The sequence below is a fragment of the Tympanuchus pallidicinctus genome, unplaced genomic scaffold, assembly GCF_026119805.1.
Source record: "Tympanuchus pallidicinctus isolate F22 unplaced genomic scaffold, pur_lepc_1.0 scaffold1, whole genome shotgun sequence".
NCBI classification, from domain to species: Eukaryota; Metazoa; Chordata; class Aves; order Galliformes; family Phasianidae; genus Tympanuchus; species Tympanuchus pallidicinctus.
Window position 1 is genome coordinate 102,873,667 of NW_026294618.1, and position 19,004 is coordinate 102,892,670.

A 19,004-nucleotide genomic window follows, 5' to 3' on the forward strand; every position below is an offset into this window, starting at 1 on the left:
TTCATACATTTTTATTTCCAACTTTAACTTACTTAGGTAATGATATAATTGTGCTTGTGATCTTCAGGCTGACTACAGAAGCTTTTTAAAGGCACAGTATCAGCTTACTGGGGGAGTTCCGGTTCTTTGCCTTGACAGTTTGCTTACAAGTGTCCATCCACACAGACTCCACAAACATTCACCTGAGTCTATTAGCTCTCATAACCTGTTTACAGCTTGGAAGACAAGATTTTTGTTGACACTTCCTGAGCAATGCTGTCCTTTAATCCAAAGCATCTAAAAGATTTCTAAGACTTCTTTAACATAGCTAAGTATTATTTATATCATTAGGGTTTCTTCATTACTTGTGGAACGGAGTGTCAACAGAGCTTGTAAATGCCAAGTTACAGACAAGACAGAGAGTTCGAAGCCTCTCCTGCAGGATAGCTTTCATTGGATATAGCAGGCAGTTTCCAGGTCTGATTTCTGAAAGAAGCCTCTCTAAATGGTTAACACAGTGCTACAAAGATGCTGAAAGAAGGCAGTGCACGACTAAGCTTTTTGGTACAGCATACCATCCAGTGCCTGAAGAGACACCATACTGCCAGGTGGCTGCATGCAAACTAAACCATTAACCCCAAGACCTCAAAACTGCGAGCATTCATCTGATTCACACTTAATATTTATTTTCAGATTTACAAACACATTCTGTATTTCTCAGATCACACCCAGCTAACTTCCATGGAACAAAAAGCCTTAGGTAAGTTGTTTTCCCTAATCTCAAAATTTTTCATTGGTAGAACAAGGGCAGTATTTACCAGCCTCATGACAGCACAGCAAGCTAAGTGCTCATGGTCCTGGGGAAAGAAAGAACATGTAGCAGCAATTTAGATAATCAAGTCAGTCAGTAAGACTTTTACCATTTACAGAGGTAAGGAGTCAGAATTTTCTTCTTGTTTTAATAGGAATCTGAAAGTAAAAATGAGATATTTATTTTCTTGCAACATACAGCTGCATAGCACAAGCACTTTCCACTCCTCGGTCCCGATGTAGACCAAGGCCTTACATCATTCTTCCCCCATCACTTCAATCTTTACTCTCCCACCCTTTTACCATTCGCTCCTCCAGAAGCAGAGGAGTTTAACTGTGATAGGGCCATTGCACAGGAGCACCTTCCCTACTCCTGATGGTGATTCTGGGAAAGAACGATATAGGAAGCATGGGAACAAACAGCTCCCTCTGCTTTTGTGGCTTTTCTGTAGGAATAAACAAGCTTAGGAGAAGAGAAAAACAAAGTTAGAAGAAGAAAAGGGTGCAAAAATAGGAAAAAGTGTCACTAAGCGAATTGGCTGCTAAACTACAAGTAACAGAACAGTGCAACTTCTAAGTTCACAAAAGATACTACCCAAAGTAGGGACACAACAGGCCTGGGAGGAAGCAGGAGGGGTAAGGAAATCAAGAGCAAACGGCTTTCAAAAAATCACACATTAGATCAAATTACAAAAAAAACAAAAAACCAACCAAACAGTTCTTCCATGAACACAACTCTGGATCATCATTTCCTGCAACTAAATCAAGGACTTAACAGTTTCATGCTCTGCTACCATGCAGACTTCAAACACTTTAGGGGAGGATGCTATTTTCTTTAACCAGAGTCAGCTCATCACAGGCAGCAAAGAGGAGAGGGGAAGGGATTCTTTTGCTAGCTGGGAAATCAAGGCCATGATGAAGCAGAAGCAGACCAAGAAACAGCTCAGCACCAAAATGCATGCAACTGCCTTGTTTCCTCAGAAATACTGCAATTACTGAGGCTGCCTTTTCCAACAGCAGGGATGGGCAGAAGACAGCCTCATCTTCTTGAACATACCTATAGAAATCCTAATTTAGATGTTGTTAATCTCACCCCCTCAAAGCTTCTCTTTCAGGGCTATGTCAAATACCTTGGAAGATAAATAAAGATCCCAAGGCACTCCCATCACACATCATTTTCCCTTAAATGACTCAGTTTTTACTCCCTCCCAAACACATCTTCCACTGCATAAACACAAAATTCCACCTTTACTCCATCAATGGAACATTATAATTGTTTTTAGAAGTTTCTTTCCTCATTCATCAACATTCTCCATGTTCCTCTGTAGATCACAGACCTCTAAGTAAGCTTAAATATTCAAATTGGCTTCAAAACTATAGACCTGGAAATTTATTTCTAAACCAAAATCATATATTAAGTAGAATGCCTGAAGTAAGCCTACCCCAAATGCTCTACTTTCTAAAGACCTACACACACTTTCACATGTTGGATCCTAGATTGGTTAGTTCCTGTTTGGCAGCAGACGTCTATTTTGCTGTCAGATGTAATGTGAGGGAATACTGAACACTTCCCAGTCCGTATCACCTGGACTAAGGCAGCAAGCAAAGCTGAATTGACTTCCTGAGAGTTTAGAGTTATAGCAGTCAAACTGTGATTTGGTAGCAGAATAACTCTTGTTTTGTTTTTTCTTTCAGCTAATGGTTTATTTAGCAACCTCCCTGAAAAACAGTAAAGAAGCACTCAAGACAGCCTCGTGGTGTTTGTTTTGTTTTTATTTCAGAAAGAAATGTTTTGGTGGTTCTTGGCTTCAGTCATTCAGAAACAACATTTTACATCAGCCTGGGAATGAATGGCTTCATCTGGAAAGGATGCTCAAGTGCCAGAAGCACCAACACTGCTCAAGTGAAGAAAGTCACTTCTAAGCAGAGACTAGCAATAGCAGTGTCCAAATTCAGACTGGCTCCTTTCATTTCCCAAAGACTCTCTCAGCTTGCTAGAAAGATGCATTATATAACATCCTTTGGGTGACTTCTGCATATTTCTGTCCTACAACCATAAAGCTCAAGAGCTAGATATATGAATCAATCAGACAGGCCACTGTGAGGTCCCCTCTGTTTGGACACAGGTGACCCCAAAAAAACAGATTTAACCAAACCCAAGATTGTTTATTAGCATTTATTTACCTTCTCATAATACATTTTTCTAGGAACAGTATTTACTAAGTCAGCTCTGACAGAATACAGCAACACTTCTACTGTTATGTAATGGAAGTATCATACTCTGCTCTCTGCTTGGTAGGATTTTAAACTATACCAAAATATCCAGAGCTACGTTCTTTTACTTACTAGATGTCAATGTTATGTCTTAAGCTACCTCCTATGAACATGTTCACCTTCTGCTCTGCACTACAACCGTCAGCCCCCCGGCCCTGTAACAACACAGAAGAAAAAGCAAAGAACTTTGAACTACAAAAATAAGATTGCTATACTGAAATTAAATAAAGACTGAAACAAGATCTGCCCTATTTTGCTATTTAAAGCAAATGCTTTCAATGAGAATACCCACAGGGTAACGACACTAAGAACAGCAACTAAAACGATGCCTGTGGTAAAAAGTATTAAAAAACACATTGATCTGACAACTGCTTAGTTTTCACGTGATTTTCTCCAGGCATCTACAATCATACTAGAAATGATATTGATGTAGTCAGTCAGTGCTCTCCACATTGCTTGTTCTTGCAAAGATGCACCTTTGCTGACCAAAGTAACATCTGGAATATCTTTTTCATTCATCAGCATTTGCACGTGGCAGTTGATTGATTAAAAAGAGATACTGTTCAAGAAGCCAAAGTAATAAGCAGCGTGATTAAATATCAGCAGGAGATGTCATGGCAGCTTCATTTAAGGCAGAACAAAGGAAAAAAATTGAAGTTATCATACACAGAAGTCCGATTCCTTACAGGCTACTAATACACTCATGGGCATCACTGCCAAATAACATTTCCTTTCCTTTTATGCATGCTGGCATCAGGCAAGTCCTGGAGAGCAAGATTTCCTCAGAAGCCCCAGCAAATGGCATTATGAGCCCAGTTGGTGCCTGGAAGGTGGCAAGTGTTCACCTGGATCTTCACAGCACCATCAGCAGAACCACAACTGCAGTATCGTTTATAATTTCAACTCTCTGGTTCTTTTAAGCTTCTAACCTCAGTAATTCTCCTTCTCTGCCTTCCAAGGAGGGCATGTAGCCATTCGTTACTCACACTGTTTTAGGCCACAGCTGACAACAAACCCAGCCTCCGCTTCTTCAAATTCACATGTAACAGCCACTGAAGCTCAATGAGCGTGCCACGTAGCTCAGTTTTTAAGGCAGAGAACACAAACCCCCGCTTAAAAACAAGAGAAGAGCCCCTTCTGAGCCGCTGGGCCCTGCGGGGCGGTGACAGACAGCTGGCCTCACTCTTGGGTAGGGAAGAATGGAAAAGCTTAAGCCACCAGCAGTCCCGCAACTGCAACGCCAGAACGCTGCCACAGCCCGGGAGAGGAGAATTTGGGCTAGAATACGTGTTTGTTAAAACAGGGCGTTGATTTCTTGGCAGCGGCGGCAGGCAGGAGACACCCCTAGTGTCGGCACGCAATACTACACGGCTCCGCGCCGTATCTCGGGGTTAATTTTACGGCAGTAAAAGGGAAATTTAAATCGCCATGATTAAAGGGAGCCGAGAGACTCCGACACGGAGCTCCCCGCACCCAGCCGACTCGCCCGCCGCCACGGGCTTCGTGCCCCAACGGCTCCCGGGCCGGAGATGGGCAGAACGAGGCGGGGGGCAGCGGCGGCACCTGGGGAGAGGAGAGGAGCGGAGGAGGGGAGGGAAGGAGGGAGAGCCGCGCGGGAGGCGGCGCTGAGGGCCGCGAGGGGCGGCGCGAACCCCCGCCGCGCTGCGGGGAGCACGGGGGCGGCGGAGGGGAAGCGGGGGACGCGGCCGCCCCCGGGGAGAGGGGAAAGAAGGGGGAAAAAGCGAGGAAGGAGAATCGGGGGGGGAGGGGAGGGAAGCGCGGCACCGACCCGCGAAGGACGTGGAAGGCTCGGAGGAGGAGACGGGTCCGAAAGCCCACACCACGGTTTTCCCCCTCGCCGCCCACCCGCGCGGCCCGGCCTGGAATATTCGTCGGGACGGGAGCGGGGAGGCTCCTCACCATGGTGGCGGGTGGGCGTCAGGCGTCGTCCCCTGCAGCCGGATCCGCCGAGCCCCGCTCTGGCTGTCGCGCGCGTACGTTGGGCGCCGCCGCCGGGCCCGCTGCCCGCTCCGCTCCCTCACTGCGGCAGTGGCTGCTGGCGTTGACCCGCAACGGCGCGCAGCTAGCGAGGGCGGGGGCGCGAGCGGCGGTAACGCTCGGCGGCGGGGGCGGGGCCTCCCACATCCGGGCACCGCCGCGCCCCGCGCCGCCCTCGCGAAGGAGGCGGAGCGCGGCCGCGGCGTCTGCGGCGGGAGGGGGTGGTGGGGAACGGGACAAAATGGCGGCGGCGCTGAGGGCGTGGGTCGGTGGGTGGGGGTGCGCTGCTGCTGTTGTGGCTTCTTCTTTGGGGGTCTTTGCAGGCTCTCCTTGTGCCATCTCGTTCTCTTGTGGAGTCTGCTATATAAGCCTCATTGCTGGAGCTCTTGCTTCTTTTTTTTTTTTTAGTACTTTTCCACAAAATAAAGTAGAAGCAGGCAGAGGACGTGAGGACACGTTCCACAGGGCTTTTTGGAACACGCTTGGTGTTGTGCAGGTTTATAGGGAGCTGTCGCATTCGTGTGTGGTTATGCAGAACCAATGGATGCATCTTGTGCTGTGGTGGTTGTTAAAAGCCTGCCTACCTCTGTGTTGTTTCAGTGCCTGTAATTTGGCTTTGCGTGCTGGATAATCTACGAAATAAAAGGACTGATAAGAACAAGCTAAAAGATGCAGTCTAAATAATGTTTTTGAGGTCAGATTTAGGGCAGTGTGACTGCTTGCATAAGGCTGACCCTTGGGGAGCGATCTGCATATTGCCAAGTTTCAAGTAGGCCAAGTGGTGCCTTTAAAAGTCTCAGTGAAGGGTAAAGTAACATACCCTCACACGTGAATGCTATGTTCTCTTTGTTGCTGTTGTATTTCTTTGTGGTTGCTCTATTGAATCTGTTTGGAGTTTTTTTGTTTTTTTGGAGCACCATAATGCTGTGCTTGCAATGGTGCGATGAATGAAGTGGTGAATAGTAAATAAGAATTATGTATGGAATGTTGCTGTGTAATGCTGCCAAAGAATAAATTCCGTACCATGCTGATGTTGTCTTTCAGGTGTTTGATATTTGGCTCGCAATAGCAAGGTACTTTGCCAGGGAAAGGCAAATCCATCCTGCCGAGCTCAAGGGGAATGGCAACCTTAATTGTGTGAGAAGGGAACACTGGGTTATTTAAAACCATATTAGGGTACTTAGAAGCATAGCTGAGCATGAGCTCCCCAATTTAAAACAGTAGTTTTTCTTTAGCTTCTCAGGAAAATAACTGCTTTATCACTGTTGTTTGTGGGAGTTTGAGCTGATCTGTGGCCAGCAAAGGTCACCTTCAAAGTTCCTGGGGGAAAAAAAAAAACAACAAAACACAGCAGAATCTTGAGCTGGCAGTGTGTAAATGATGAGAGGAACAGGGAATCTTTGGTACAAAAGTCTGTTGTGGAAGCTAGATAACGTGTAAATGTGGAGGTCTAGAACAGATAAGAATTTGTCAACTAATAGACTTAAAGCATGGTGATAAATGCGCAGCTCTTAGAAAGTATGTGTAAAAACATACCTCAGGTTCTGCTATGGAGCTGGTACTCAGCATGCTTTCAGGTCTGCAGAAAGGGATAAGCTTGACTGGGAGGAATAAAGAGATTGCAGAGGAAAAAATCTAGCAGTTATGAGGAAATGAGAATGTGGCAACGAGTAAAACCAAATGGTGGCAAATGAAAAGTAGTTGCACCAAAAGAAAGCAAAACAAACAGTAATGCAGAACCATAAGCTTTACTTTAATAGTGAAATAGGAGAAAAGGCCTTGGTGATAGGAACCTGAGCCTTGCCACAGCAAGAGATGGTACAGCATGAAGTGGTCCAGCCCAGGAAGGAAGACCCCACCTCTTTCACTGCCAGGTACTGCAGCTGCTCTCAGGGGAGCAAAAAATAAAAATCTGGGAATAAAAACTAGTATTAAAACTGACTGGGCAGAAATTCTAATGTCAAACAGCATTCCTGCTTATCTCTCTGCCACTGCAGCCTTATCTAACAGATGCAAATCTGGAGTAAAAATTGGCTAATCCGAGTTGAATATGGCTAGAATTTTTATGGCAGAAAGTGATGGGACTAAAATAAACAGCAATGAGAAATACAATACCTTAACCGTTACCTTTTTAGGTTTTGAGTAGAGACAGCCAAGAGCTCACGAAAATATATTTTTTTATCTCATAGGGCAGCTATGTCAGTGTTCACAGTTTTGAATCTCTCGATGCAGTACAAAGTCACAGTAATTAATTTTAATTTTTTTTTGTTGTGTCAATGTGTCAAAGCTACTTTTATATCCAGCTTCTAAAAGATGTTAAAAATGCAAAATGGCACTTGTTAGTGTGTAACCAAGTGCAGAAAGCCATGACTTGCCTTTAATCATTTACATTATATTATCACATTTCTGAATAGTATTCCTGCAGGTACCAATGTTTGAATCTATTTTTAAAGTTTCAGGCAGTTCTGCATTTTGTCACTTCCTGGGCCTTAATAAAGCTCCTTTTGCAGCATAATTATAACCATTAAAACTTGGATAAGTGTGTATTTTAATGTAATGGAAGGTTGTTATGGTTACAGATAAATGAACAGGTAAGTTAACTATGTACCTGTTTATGTTCTTTGGTGTCATAAACAGTAATGATGTGGTTTGCATAGTACTTGGCCTGGAAAACAAATTCCGTGCCCCTGTTTATGTGACTGGGCTCCTGCTGCAGTTCTTTCATAGCACGCTCCTTTTAAAGTGCTAATTGTGGTGCCTCACCTTTCTCTTATTTGCTTAAAAATTTGTGTCTTATATGTGTGCACATGTAGATATGATGCATCTTTGAGCGTATCTTTCTCTCCCTTTCTGCTGATCTTCATACAAACATTCTTTACTTGCAGATGTCACAGGATGTATTTTGCATGGAGCATTTGCCTCTCTGCTAACCCAGGCTGAGGGCTGCCACCTAATTAAATAATCTTCTGTCCTGACCCTTCAAAGGCTGTAAGCAGCTTTTCCCAGCAAAGCAGGTAACCTCTGGGGACAGAGCAGTGAAGCTTGAAAAAGCTTTTATGTGTTCTTATTGGTTCCAGTTGTGTTTTCTTTTTTTATCTTAATATTTCTTTAATGCTCTAGAAGGCAAAAGGGGAAGCTACCTATTTAGGACCTACTTTTTTACTTTTTGTGAGAGCTACAAAGGGATGGGAGGAGGGCTGTATTTCATCAGGAAAAGAGAAAAGACTGTTGTAATTTCTGTCCAAATAGCTTTCCTCAGCATGTTTGAATTGCTCTGGTACTACAGATCCTGAACTCTATAGTCTGTGAAACTGACGCACCATGTTCATTTATTTCATGCCATTTGTAATAACTGGTAGAATAATAGGCACATCTAAAGATATAATACTGACTGGAACTGACAAATGCATGGAAAAATAAAGTACTTCTCATTGTATTTTTCTTACACCTACATCTGTCTATTCAGTTGAAAGAAATCAAAAGGAGCCTGCCCTTGTTTTCTTGCATATTTGTGTGAGCGTGTATAAATTCCCACGTCTTGGGAGGAGAAAGAATATTTTTCAGATCCAGTGAGCACACAGAAGGAAAAATGATCAAATAAATGGGTTAGGGACACAGGGGAACACTGTTCTCTTTACCTAGAAGATTGAGAAGGGGACTCTTTAAAGTCAGGAGCAAAGGAAGGGCCACAGAATTCGTGTGAAGTCGTAGATTAATAAGGAGCTTTTTGGTAACTTGGTTGTTTTGCAGCTCTGAAGAGCATTAGATTTCAAACTGCTAGACTTGGTTTGGATGTGAAGTTGCCTTGAGCATATGTGCACTTACTGAAGCACTGTAAATATTTCTGTAGGTCTTACTGCCCAAGGTGTTGTAGAATTAAATGCCTTGAGAGCAGGATTATTTCTTTCAAAGCTTTCATTTTGAGCTCTTAGTGGTAATTAAGAGCCCCCAAGAACTTCAATCCACAAAGTGTAAATCACTGCAGTAAACTTTTCTCTTTTTTTTTCTTTCTTTTTTTTTTGGCTTAACTGTGTTTTACCAAGTGGTCTTCTGGTTTCCTAAACTTACTGTCAGTGCTGGCTAGGATTAGCTGAGGATAAGAATGCTTTCTGTATCTTTGACCCTGTACCTGTAGTTGTATTGCTGTGTCAGATAGCTCTCTGCAGAACAAATATATGGAAATAATTTGCAAGGAAGACTGAGACTGAAAAGTTACTGTTTTTTTTTGAGGCTATTCTGTTGGCATACTAATTTAATATGGTGATATTACTTGCCTAGCAATTAATGGCATCCAACTGTAGCTAGACTTGATATTATTGATTGCTTTGTTTGTTCTGTTTTGAAGATATTTGTTCTGGGGAATTTTGATAAGAAGCATGGGCTGACTACTCAAAGACTGCATGAAGTGCTGCAAGCATGAGTACAGTGTTTGATTTTTCACTGATATCCTCATCTCCCACAGCTGTAGAGGGTTATTGCTTTTATTCAACTCTACTATGGATACCCAGGCATTGGTCTATTTGTGAATGTTTTATCTTCTCACAGGAACTGATTAAACAACAGAGATTGGCCTCCACACAGGATATTAATGAGCTATTAATGTATGTGACTTCAATCTTGTGGAAATAATCACTTGAATTATCTTAAAAGTACCTGTTTTCATCACTGGCTGACTGTTTCAGGCTCTGGCCAGTACAAACTCTGAAAGTGATGACTCAAATAGCAAACAGACTGATAATTCATTAGTGAAACAGTGGCATCTTAACCAAAATAATGCCAAAATGTCTTTGTATTTTACTTCTTTCTCTTGTAGCAGGGAAAAAGCAGGGGAACTGCTTGATTGTTGATCCCCTAACAGTTGGAGTTGGAGCAACAGTTGAATACCAGTTGAGGAGCTTGACTCAAGACTAATCAAAATAGGTGTTGCTGTCGCATTGAATGCCCTTTAGTGTAGCAGTTTGTGTTGTGGGGAGTTTAAGTAATGTAGTGTGGAGTTCTGTGCATTAACCCTTCCTGTTCATCATGGAGGAGTAAATGAATGGCATTAAGAAACAATATTGTGTCATACAGTAAATTGTGTTCTTCTTAGCTGTGCATCTTCATGTGGCTTTGGTTGCTGTGATCTCAGTGCTCATAAAATCTGTTTTAGTTTGCAGTGCCATCATGTGTGTGAAATGAAATAAGTTGTTAGAGCTTTCAAGGAAAATGTGGTGCAGCACAATCAGATATATCCATGCAAATGAATGTTCAAGGCCCTCTTAGCTGAGGACACGGGACTATGCTGACGTAAGTAATATTTTACATTTTCTGAGCACTGTGTTTGTGTGGGTTTTTTTGCTTTTTTTTTTTTTTTTTTTTTCACTGTGTACTTCTGCTCCATGCAGACACTTTCTCAGAAGCTTATTTTGAGGGTTCTGTGGCTTGTGGTTTTAATTTGAGAAGCAGGAGGGAGTGTAACCCTAAATGCCAATTGAGTTCGACTGGCACAGGATGTGATTTTTGCCATGGAAGTTCAAAGTGCATCTAAGAATTCAAAGAACTTTCATTTGGTGTACATTTATAGCTGTGAGAAGTTTTGCTACTCCACATGTTGCATGGCAAAACTGGTTTTGGAGAATCCCTTTTCTTGAAATCCAGAGCACCTCATTTATCACTGTGTCATCACTGGGTACAACACTTATCTCAAGATCACTGTAGTAAGAAATTCTGTGTTTGCAGCACAGGACTAGAAAATTGCCTCCTCTGGTGATGTCTATAACTTCATTCCTGCTCTGCTGCTTTTGGTAGAAGAGTAAGGTTATTCTCATGGTTTTGGATGGGATGTCTGCATTTGGTTTTTTTGTGTGTGTGTGTTTTGTTGTTTTTTGTTTTGTTTTGTTTTCCCTGTAAAGCACATTCAGGTTCTCAATCCAAAGTGTTTGGGCATCTTAGCCATTATCCTTTCACCCTGATGTTGGAAGGGTTAGATTCTGTTAATTTGTGTTTTGAATAGACCATGAGAAAATGGTCTAATGTGTTTAGAATAGACAGTTTAGAAAAGAACCATTAAAATATTTAGCTTCCTTGTATCATCCTTTTCCTTGGAGGAGATATGAGTTTGTGCACTGTTTTGTGCACAGTTGTAACAGTTGCTGGGAGCTCTTGCTGTGCTCGGAAGGTAAAGAATCCCTTACAGGATGTTAAACTCTGTTAATCTGAAGATTTTATGTGCTCTAAATCTTTGGGCCTTCATGTTGCAAAAGGATTTCTAATTAAGAGGGGCAGTTGCCAAGGATGGAATGCAGCTTGTTTCTGTGGTACACTATTAAGTCCTGAGTCTTCTGCTTCCTTTCTGCTTGGCAAGGTACTGATGTAGAATGGATTTATACATCAGTGGATTTTAAATTAGTTTCTGATCAGTCGTGCTGTTGCTGAGCTCTCTTAGAAGAATTTGCTAGAATAGGGGCTTTTCTTTTACAGAAGGACCTACCTGGGGGGAGGAGAACAAACAAAGCAAACAGGAACAACAGAACCTCCAGTCTTTGTTGGTTATGGGTAAAATATGACCAGTAGTGATTCTAATGCTTTTTAGCTGAATCTTTTGTGATGTAAGTATATGTGCAGATTGTTATAACTTAATAGTATCATCTCATTAACGTGGTGCTCAGCATGGGGGGGGGGGGGGGAGGGAAGCAATTATCTGTTAAAGAACTTAAATTTTTTCATGCCTTTTCCTATTCAGCTGAAGTTGATTTCTGAACACTTTTTTGCAGTCATATGGGTAGCTGGTAAAATTGCAAATGCACAGGCAGGTGAAGTACACAGCAGTACTTCCCAATGCTGTGGGAGCTGTGCAGTGCATGTAAATCTTGTTTGCTTTTTTTTAATAATCTTGTTTAATGCTGTTATAAGCACGTTACCTTTGAGTTATGCTACAGCTGCGTGCATCCCAGCTGGATAAAGATTGAATGCGGTGTGTACAGTTCTGGTGTACCAAGTGTTCTGCACATAGAAGCAGCCCACTATTCTGACAAGCTGCCTTGGTGAAGGTGCAGTCAGTGTTCTTTCCCTTTTACAACTCACACCAAGTTTGGACTAGAATAAACAGCACTGTAGTGGCTTCCTGGTCAATGTAATTTGCTGTTTTCTGGCTGACTTAAGCTCACAGGATTATCTTGCTACCTCCCTACTGCTAACCACCAGAGCTAAAAGTGTGGCCATGTCTGGGAAACGTTTATGTTTTGGCCCTCTTTCAAATAGGAACAATTCTGAGAAATACTCCCTCTTTGCATGGTGAAGCAGGAAGCATGCTACTTACTGATTTGGTATGTGTAGCCAAGGATAAAATACAGGTCACAAATACTACCTTGCCCTTCTAGCTATCAAGTCTATTGCTCTAGCAATACTTTGAGCAGAACCTCACTAGCAATCATCCAACAGCTTTCATTCCCTGTGTCTGAATACAGTAATCCTACACCAGAGTGACAGATTCATTAATACCTCTGTACTAGGGAACACATGCCCAGTCCTCATCTGATCAAATGCATTGCATTAGGTTTAGCTTGGAATGTGGGGGAAAAGGAGGAGTGTGTGTGTGTGTGTGTGTGTGTGTGTATAATCCTCTTGGAAGTAAACCCTATTCTCCCTCTGCTGACAAGGACAGTCTTGGTCAGTAGTGTGCCAGTTGTAGACACATCTGGCATAGTGAGAATTTGGCCAGCCCGAATGAAGGCATCCTCTTTATTTTTTCACTCAGATATATAAATGATGCTGAACCTTTGATGCTGAACGACCTGCAGCCCTTGTGTGGGCTGTTAGCTTTTTTTAAGCACTGCTGTTCTGAGTGCAATAAATAGATCATACTTCAGATTAACTCTTCAGGGAACCTATTTTCATTCTAAACTGGTTGTCTGCACTCAGAAACCTTTGAATACGGCCTAAAACTGTTTGTTGCAAACCTTAGGAGGTCAGAGCCTTTAAACTAGCAGTGTGGAGTAAGCAGTCTTTTAAAAATAAGGACAAAAACTTCCCTAAATCTGGGCTTTGTTGCTTTCAGGGCTTCCCAATTCCTGTAAAATCTGAGTGACCCTTGGCACAGTCTTTTAAAGAGGAAATGCTGCTAGCTAGAGAATGGCAGGGAATATCTAAAGTCTGAAAAGCTTTTAGTATTAAAGTAAAAAAACAAACGAGAAAACCAATATCCATCATCAAAGCAGACATAGCTGAAGATCTCTAAAGTGCCTGGCATCAGTGAATAAAGAAGTAGATTCTTAGAGGTTCCTTAACTGAACTAAAATACAACTTAACCAGGTGCTATATCGTATTTGAATTCATGTTAATGTGGTGTGAAATAAGAATTAAGAATAAGAACCTGCCCTAGTGTGCAAGGTTTGGGAATGTGCAGATTCACTGCTGCGTAGTTTTTAAGTATCTTGTTTGTGTAATATCTAAGGAAAAACTCATGTCTCCAATGGTAAATGCTTAAGTTTATTGGTATTTTTCGAAAATTTAGTTTGCATTTTAATGGTCACCTGGTTAATTTTGTTAGTCATCGAACAAGTTGATTTAACCTGCTCTGAATATGTGACCACTTATATCTGTCCCATCTTTTGGAATGCAACAGGAGGTTAAAACAGTTCTTCATTCATGGATATTCAGCCTTTGTGTCATTCTTTCCTCTCCTATGTGCTCTGGGCAGTCTGGGGATGGGTGGGGGGAAACTCTGCAGATAGGAGATGTGAATGGTTTCCTGTGGATTGTCCTGTTTTACCAAGATGCATGATTGAGTTGGAAGTGTTCTGAATCTGTGGGCAGAGCACTGAGAGCTTGTTGCTCACAGCAGGCTGTCTCATCCTTACAGCTGGCTTACAAGCTCTCCAGCATCCTCAGTTTGTGTGTATGGTGTGGTCCTGTTCAGGAGCAACACAGTGGCCGAGATCTCCTGAAGTATCCTGTGGTAACATGTTCCTACCTGATGCTGTCGCACTGAAGAGTAAAGAAGGCCAGTTTTTGATTATTTTCAAAAGATGATAAAAGCTGAACAGAATAGTTCACTTACACAATTTCAGGTGTTAAAAAAAGTAGAAGAAAAATCTTAAGCTACATATTTTCTTCAATTCTATATCGTGCAACTATGGTGAATCTATTTTCCTTCAATTAAAGATCTGAACCTTTACAATTGCTGTTCATTGCTTAACTGAAAGTAGGGTCTTTAAGACTGTGCTGTAGGAGTTTGAAGACAACACACAGTTCGAATACATAATAAGAAAATGTACTTTGAGACTGCTGGTTGGTACAATAAGCAGTTTAGCTGGCTCCCAGTGCGACTGATAGCTCAGTTAGATAGTATCAGTGTTTGGGGATGTCTGGTACTTCACTATGGATTATCTTGCAGACTTTCATGAGTGCTTTGGGAGTTGGTAATCGTGTTTTAAAGGATAAATGGAGGTTGTTTGACCTTATCGTCTCCCTTTGCAGTGATGTGCTGTTCCTAGCATCTGTAACTAAGTACTCAGTGGATACAAGGATCACTTTGATGAATATGTAAATATTTGTCACTTAAAAATTTTTAGAAAGGGCTGCTTAAGATCTTTGATTCCAGTGGTCCCTTGAGAGATTCCAATTCCAAGCCTGAATTTTTTCCATCAAATACATCCATTGTCTTCAGTAATAAATTTGCATACAAACTGGAGGAAGCAGCTTGGCCTATTCTTAGAGCAAGTCAAGATTACGCTCTAGTTCATGAACAGCTGTACCTCTTCCTTTATTGTGTACCAACAGTGTGTGCAAGGCAGGGAAGTCTTTGCTGTGGAACAGTTTGCAGCCTAAATGCAGAGGCTGAATGGTTACTCAGTTCCTTCATTAGGGTTGAGATCCCCTATTTTTTACTTGTAGGTTGTAATATGCAGAAAATATGCCAAACATGCAGACGTGTGTATCAGCTCATGCTATGCTTCAGGAAGAATGTCCACTGACTGTTGTTGCTGCTTCCTCTATTGGATGTTTTCCCCATATGATATATTTACATGAACTGGTGTGTGGCTGCTCCCAAACTCAGTTCTGAAAATATTATCTGTATTAACTTTAAACACTTTATGTACTGAAGATTTTGTAAAGGTTTGAGAGTTGGACTGGGGAATGGATGCATGTTTGTGGACTGGGGAGAATGGAGGGGAAAAAAAAAAGAATAAATCAGTGGAAGAGTGGTAATAGTAAGTGGCTGGGAGCCAAAGCCTCTTTACTTCGCCTACTGTCACCAAAGCCCCACCTCCAACCACAGTTGTAGTTATTAGCATCCATCGAGTGGTTAAAGCTGGATTTGATTCTCAGACTTCTGACAGCAGCATTGGATCTGGGTCAGGCTGAGATTCAGAGGGAGTTCAGTGCACACAGACAGGGAAGAGCTGGCATCATAGTGGAAAGAATGAGGCAGCTCATCAGCTGGCAACGCTTCCACCGTGTTTTGCCAATCATTTGTTTTTCTTCAGGAAGGAATTCAGGGTTTGGTTAAATTTTGTTGTCATTTTTTGTAGTCACTTATCCTAGGAAACCATCTTGTCTACTCTGGATTTAGTATCTTTTTGGCAAATAGTTCTCCTGTGATTACTGATTTATACACTTTTGAAAAAGGATGTGAACTACTTGAGTTTTTGAACTGCGTATTTAAATTCATTTATTTCAGCTTACTGCTTTTACAGTAATCTTAGTTAGGAAATAAAAGCTTCTGTTTTGCAAGCAGGACTGATTAAATTTAGTAGTTGCATAGAAGTAAAGGACTTACTCATTTTTATTCAAATAAGAGATATCGCTTATGTTTTATAAACAGTGAAATCAGTTCCTGTAATCATTCCAGTTTTTCATAAGCAAGAACTTAAAACACGTAAAGCCAAGCATTGTCTTCATCTCTAGGGAGCTGAGCACTTGAGTTCGCAGAAGAGCTGGTATTCTTTGACTAATTTTCCATGTGCTTTTTGTTAGTTCTTACCATAGGCTTAAATCATCATTAATTAACTAATGCCTAATAATGATCATTAAGCTTTAATATGTTAATAAACTTTCTTTTTACGTCTACTTAGATTAAAAAAAAAAAAAAAGCAATAACTTCTTGTGAGAAGGACAACTATTTTCTTGAAGGGAAAATTTACCTAATTTTATATATAAACATTTATTCCATGCTCATCACCATAGTAACTGAGGCATCAAGTCAGTGAGCTTTGCTGAGCAGGGTTGCAAGCACTGCAGTGAGCCGAAGCCTGAACTTCAGTGTGAAAGTGCAGTTCCTCAGCTGGTTGAGGCACAGCTCATTCTTGCTACTTGTTCCTGACCTCTTCCTTCTGCTAGTATTTGTATTCCTGTGGCTGTAAGTGTGGTGGGATTGGGAAGCTGATCTGACTGAAAAATAGCTCTTCAAGTCATCGTGTGCCAGATCAGCCTTCTGATGTGACTGACCTGGTGACTGCCTGAGTGCTGGCAAGGCACGGTGGGAAGGGAAAAGAATGAGCAACTGTGAGAAATGTGTGGAGAGACAGTGCCCTTCCCTGATATGGCGAGTTAAGCTGACTATAGAAGTGCTGGTAGAGTTCAGGGCTTGATGATGTTGGAGCTAGAAAAATTGAAAGCCAGGTATTGGCTTGGGTGTTCAGTTGCTGAGTGAGGAGGTGATTGAATCCATATTCAATTTGAAGTGTTTTTATGGCTTCAGCAATGTATTCCTGAGCCAAGCATACATTCTGCCTATAGTGAAATGTTGCCTTGAGAAAAGAAAATGCTAAAAGGATGGAAATTCAATGTGTCTTTCCTGATGGGACCTGTCTTCTGTTCATCTCTGAGAAGTAGCTGTGGGATTTTAACTGCATGTTTGCTTCAGGAGGTGGATTCACTGTGTTACAGTCTACGTGATTTTCAGCTTTTTCTTTTTATCTCTGTCTAAACAATTGCTTTCAGGAAAGCCTTTTCTTTTTAATGTAGTTTGCTGCAGCAACAAAGTTTGTGGCTAGTTATTTCTGTAGCTTATTTGTAAATACATCTCAGATGTATTCGTTTCTTGGCTGTTCACTCTGTCTTATGAAGCACTGCAGTTGAATGTGTTTTCTAACTACATTTGATTGAACAGAACTTTATAGGTCGGGCTTTTAAAACAGGTTTATCCTAAAAAAAGCTTGATGGCTCTTATTTTTTATCTGCAATGGAAACCAGACCTTCATTTTGAGCCTTTGACACCATGGTGCCATTTTATTTTCTAGCATACTTTGGCTCACTTCACCATCCAAGGCCCCGATGCTATAGGGAGCTGCACGTGCACTCAGAAATGCCTGTTTCTAGTGGTACCACTGATTTATTGCTCCTCACGTACTGTTAGATGATTGGAAGATGATCAGGTATAAGAACATTTAAGTTTCTTCTGCAGAATCTGCAAAAAGATAAATGATTTGCAGGTGTAACACTGCGCTGTGGTTAATCACACTAGCAAGCCACAATGTGAAATATATTCTTGGATAGCCATTTATAGTCTTGAGTTTTTAAGAGCTGTAGCTCTGCTTTTGGCTTGGTTAGCTCCTGTGGCTGTTGTAGATTACATCTGCAATCACGTTGTTGCCAAGCTTCCACTCTAGCTTAAGGTCATGTTTACTACTGCGCAACTGCATAGTGAAGAGTTGCAGTAAAAGCAAAATAAACTTAAAGACTTTTGACAAAGCAGCTTAGTGTCATACTGTGGGAGCCTCATAGCTAGTGGATATTGGGCAGAAACTCAACTGACTGTAGACCAAAGCAGAATGTTGTTGGCAGCAGTTAAATTTTACTGCTTCATTATAGCCGATGTGTCCTTGACTGCAGCTTTAATAAAAACATTTTGTGCACGATCGGGGCACTGTTTAAAAAAGACCATAGATGTAAGAAAATGGGTCTCTACAGCTTCCCATATGTGGAGTTAGAACTGTGCAAGGTTTTTGTCTCGTAGCTGGATTGAGTGATCTGGTTGCCTCCTAGAAGATGAGCGTCTTAAATTTCTGGCACTGCTGATGAAAGGAATGCTATTATTGGGACACTTGAGTTGCTGTAACTTCTCTAGGGAATGGACATAGAGGTTAAATGTGGTCCTCCCAGATGCAGGTTAAGGTATGGTGGCAGTGAAGTGAAGTAGAGCTTTCCTTATGGCTGTAACTGTAGCTTTTTGCAATTGAAAACAAACAGAAGAAACTCCCCTGGAAGACTATTACTCCCAGTGACATTTTGAGAAGCATTTTATAGCTAGCTTTAGTGAGGAAGGCGTATGCAATCATCCTGTGTATGCCCTTCTAACAAATTTGGACCCGTTATTCAGTTTCATCTGTGTTTATCAAACACAGATGAAAATTCTCCAAAATAATAGATTTTATTTTCCAATTTCAGTTCCTGAAGGGCTGAGAAAACTGGTATTTGGTGATGATTTTGCTAACTTTCTGAATGTGTTGCAAATAAATGTGTGAAAAGCTCACAGAAGAGTGTTAGATCTGGAGATATAATAAAGTTCTGTCTTGACTGAGTATGGTTTGTGTGCTTTCACATCCCAGTTAACTTGACATGATCTAAAACCATTCTTCACAACTGAACTGAGCTCTTTCTTCCACTGTAGGTTACTTTTGCTAATCTTTTATGTGTGATTTCTTAGTACAGACAAGATTAAAAGCACTTTAATGACTTTGATCCTCATGTATTAGGGAGGGACTAAAGTACCAAACAGGAATAAATTTGGGTTCCTTTGTTTCAATATGATGTGCTTCAAATCTCAGTAAAGGTTCCCGTGTGCTGTCTAAATAAACTTTCTTAAATATCAGGTATCTCTGGGGAGGTTTTTCTACTTCAATGCAGGTCCTGCTCACATTTAATTGTTCCAAATATGGAAAGTAAGAACACTTTTGTTTCCACTGATTCTTCACAATTGCAAATTATTTAGGAATGGTGGTGCATTACACAGAGTGCTGTGT

General features: G+C 41.5%; 2 protein-coding genes across 4 annotated transcripts in view; one reads left to right on the forward strand and one right to left on the reverse strand.

Moving 5' to 3' along the window:
* PPP3R1 (protein phosphatase 3 regulatory subunit B, alpha) overlaps positions 1–5,134 on the reverse strand; it is a 32,588-nt gene extending 27,454 nt beyond the window's left edge. The window contains exon 1 of the mRNA XM_052679066.1: positions 4,984–5,134. Coding sequence (XP_052535026.1) covers positions 4,984–4,986 — 3 coding nt within the window. The 5' untranslated portion in view covers positions 4,987–5,134. The remainder of the gene's footprint in view (positions 1–4,983) is intronic.
* A 276-nt stretch (positions 5,135–5,410) lies between these two features.
* PLEK (pleckstrin) overlaps positions 5,411–19,004 on the forward strand; it is a 56,610-nt gene continuing 43,016 nt past the window's right edge. The window contains exons 1-3 of one of the 3 annotated variants that reach the window (XM_052678615.1): positions 5,411–6,935; positions 7,947–8,075; positions 10,211–10,347. Coding sequence is in view for 1 of the 3 variants with exons in the window: in XM_052678378.1 (XP_052534338.1) it covers positions 11,267–11,404 (138 nt within the window). In the remaining 2 variants the exon portion in view is untranslated. Of the gene's footprint in view, positions 6,936–7,946; positions 8,076–10,210; positions 10,348–11,251; positions 11,405–19,004 lie in introns of those variants that run through there. The other 2 variants (XM_052678705.1, XM_052678378.1) reach the window with 2 other exon arrangements.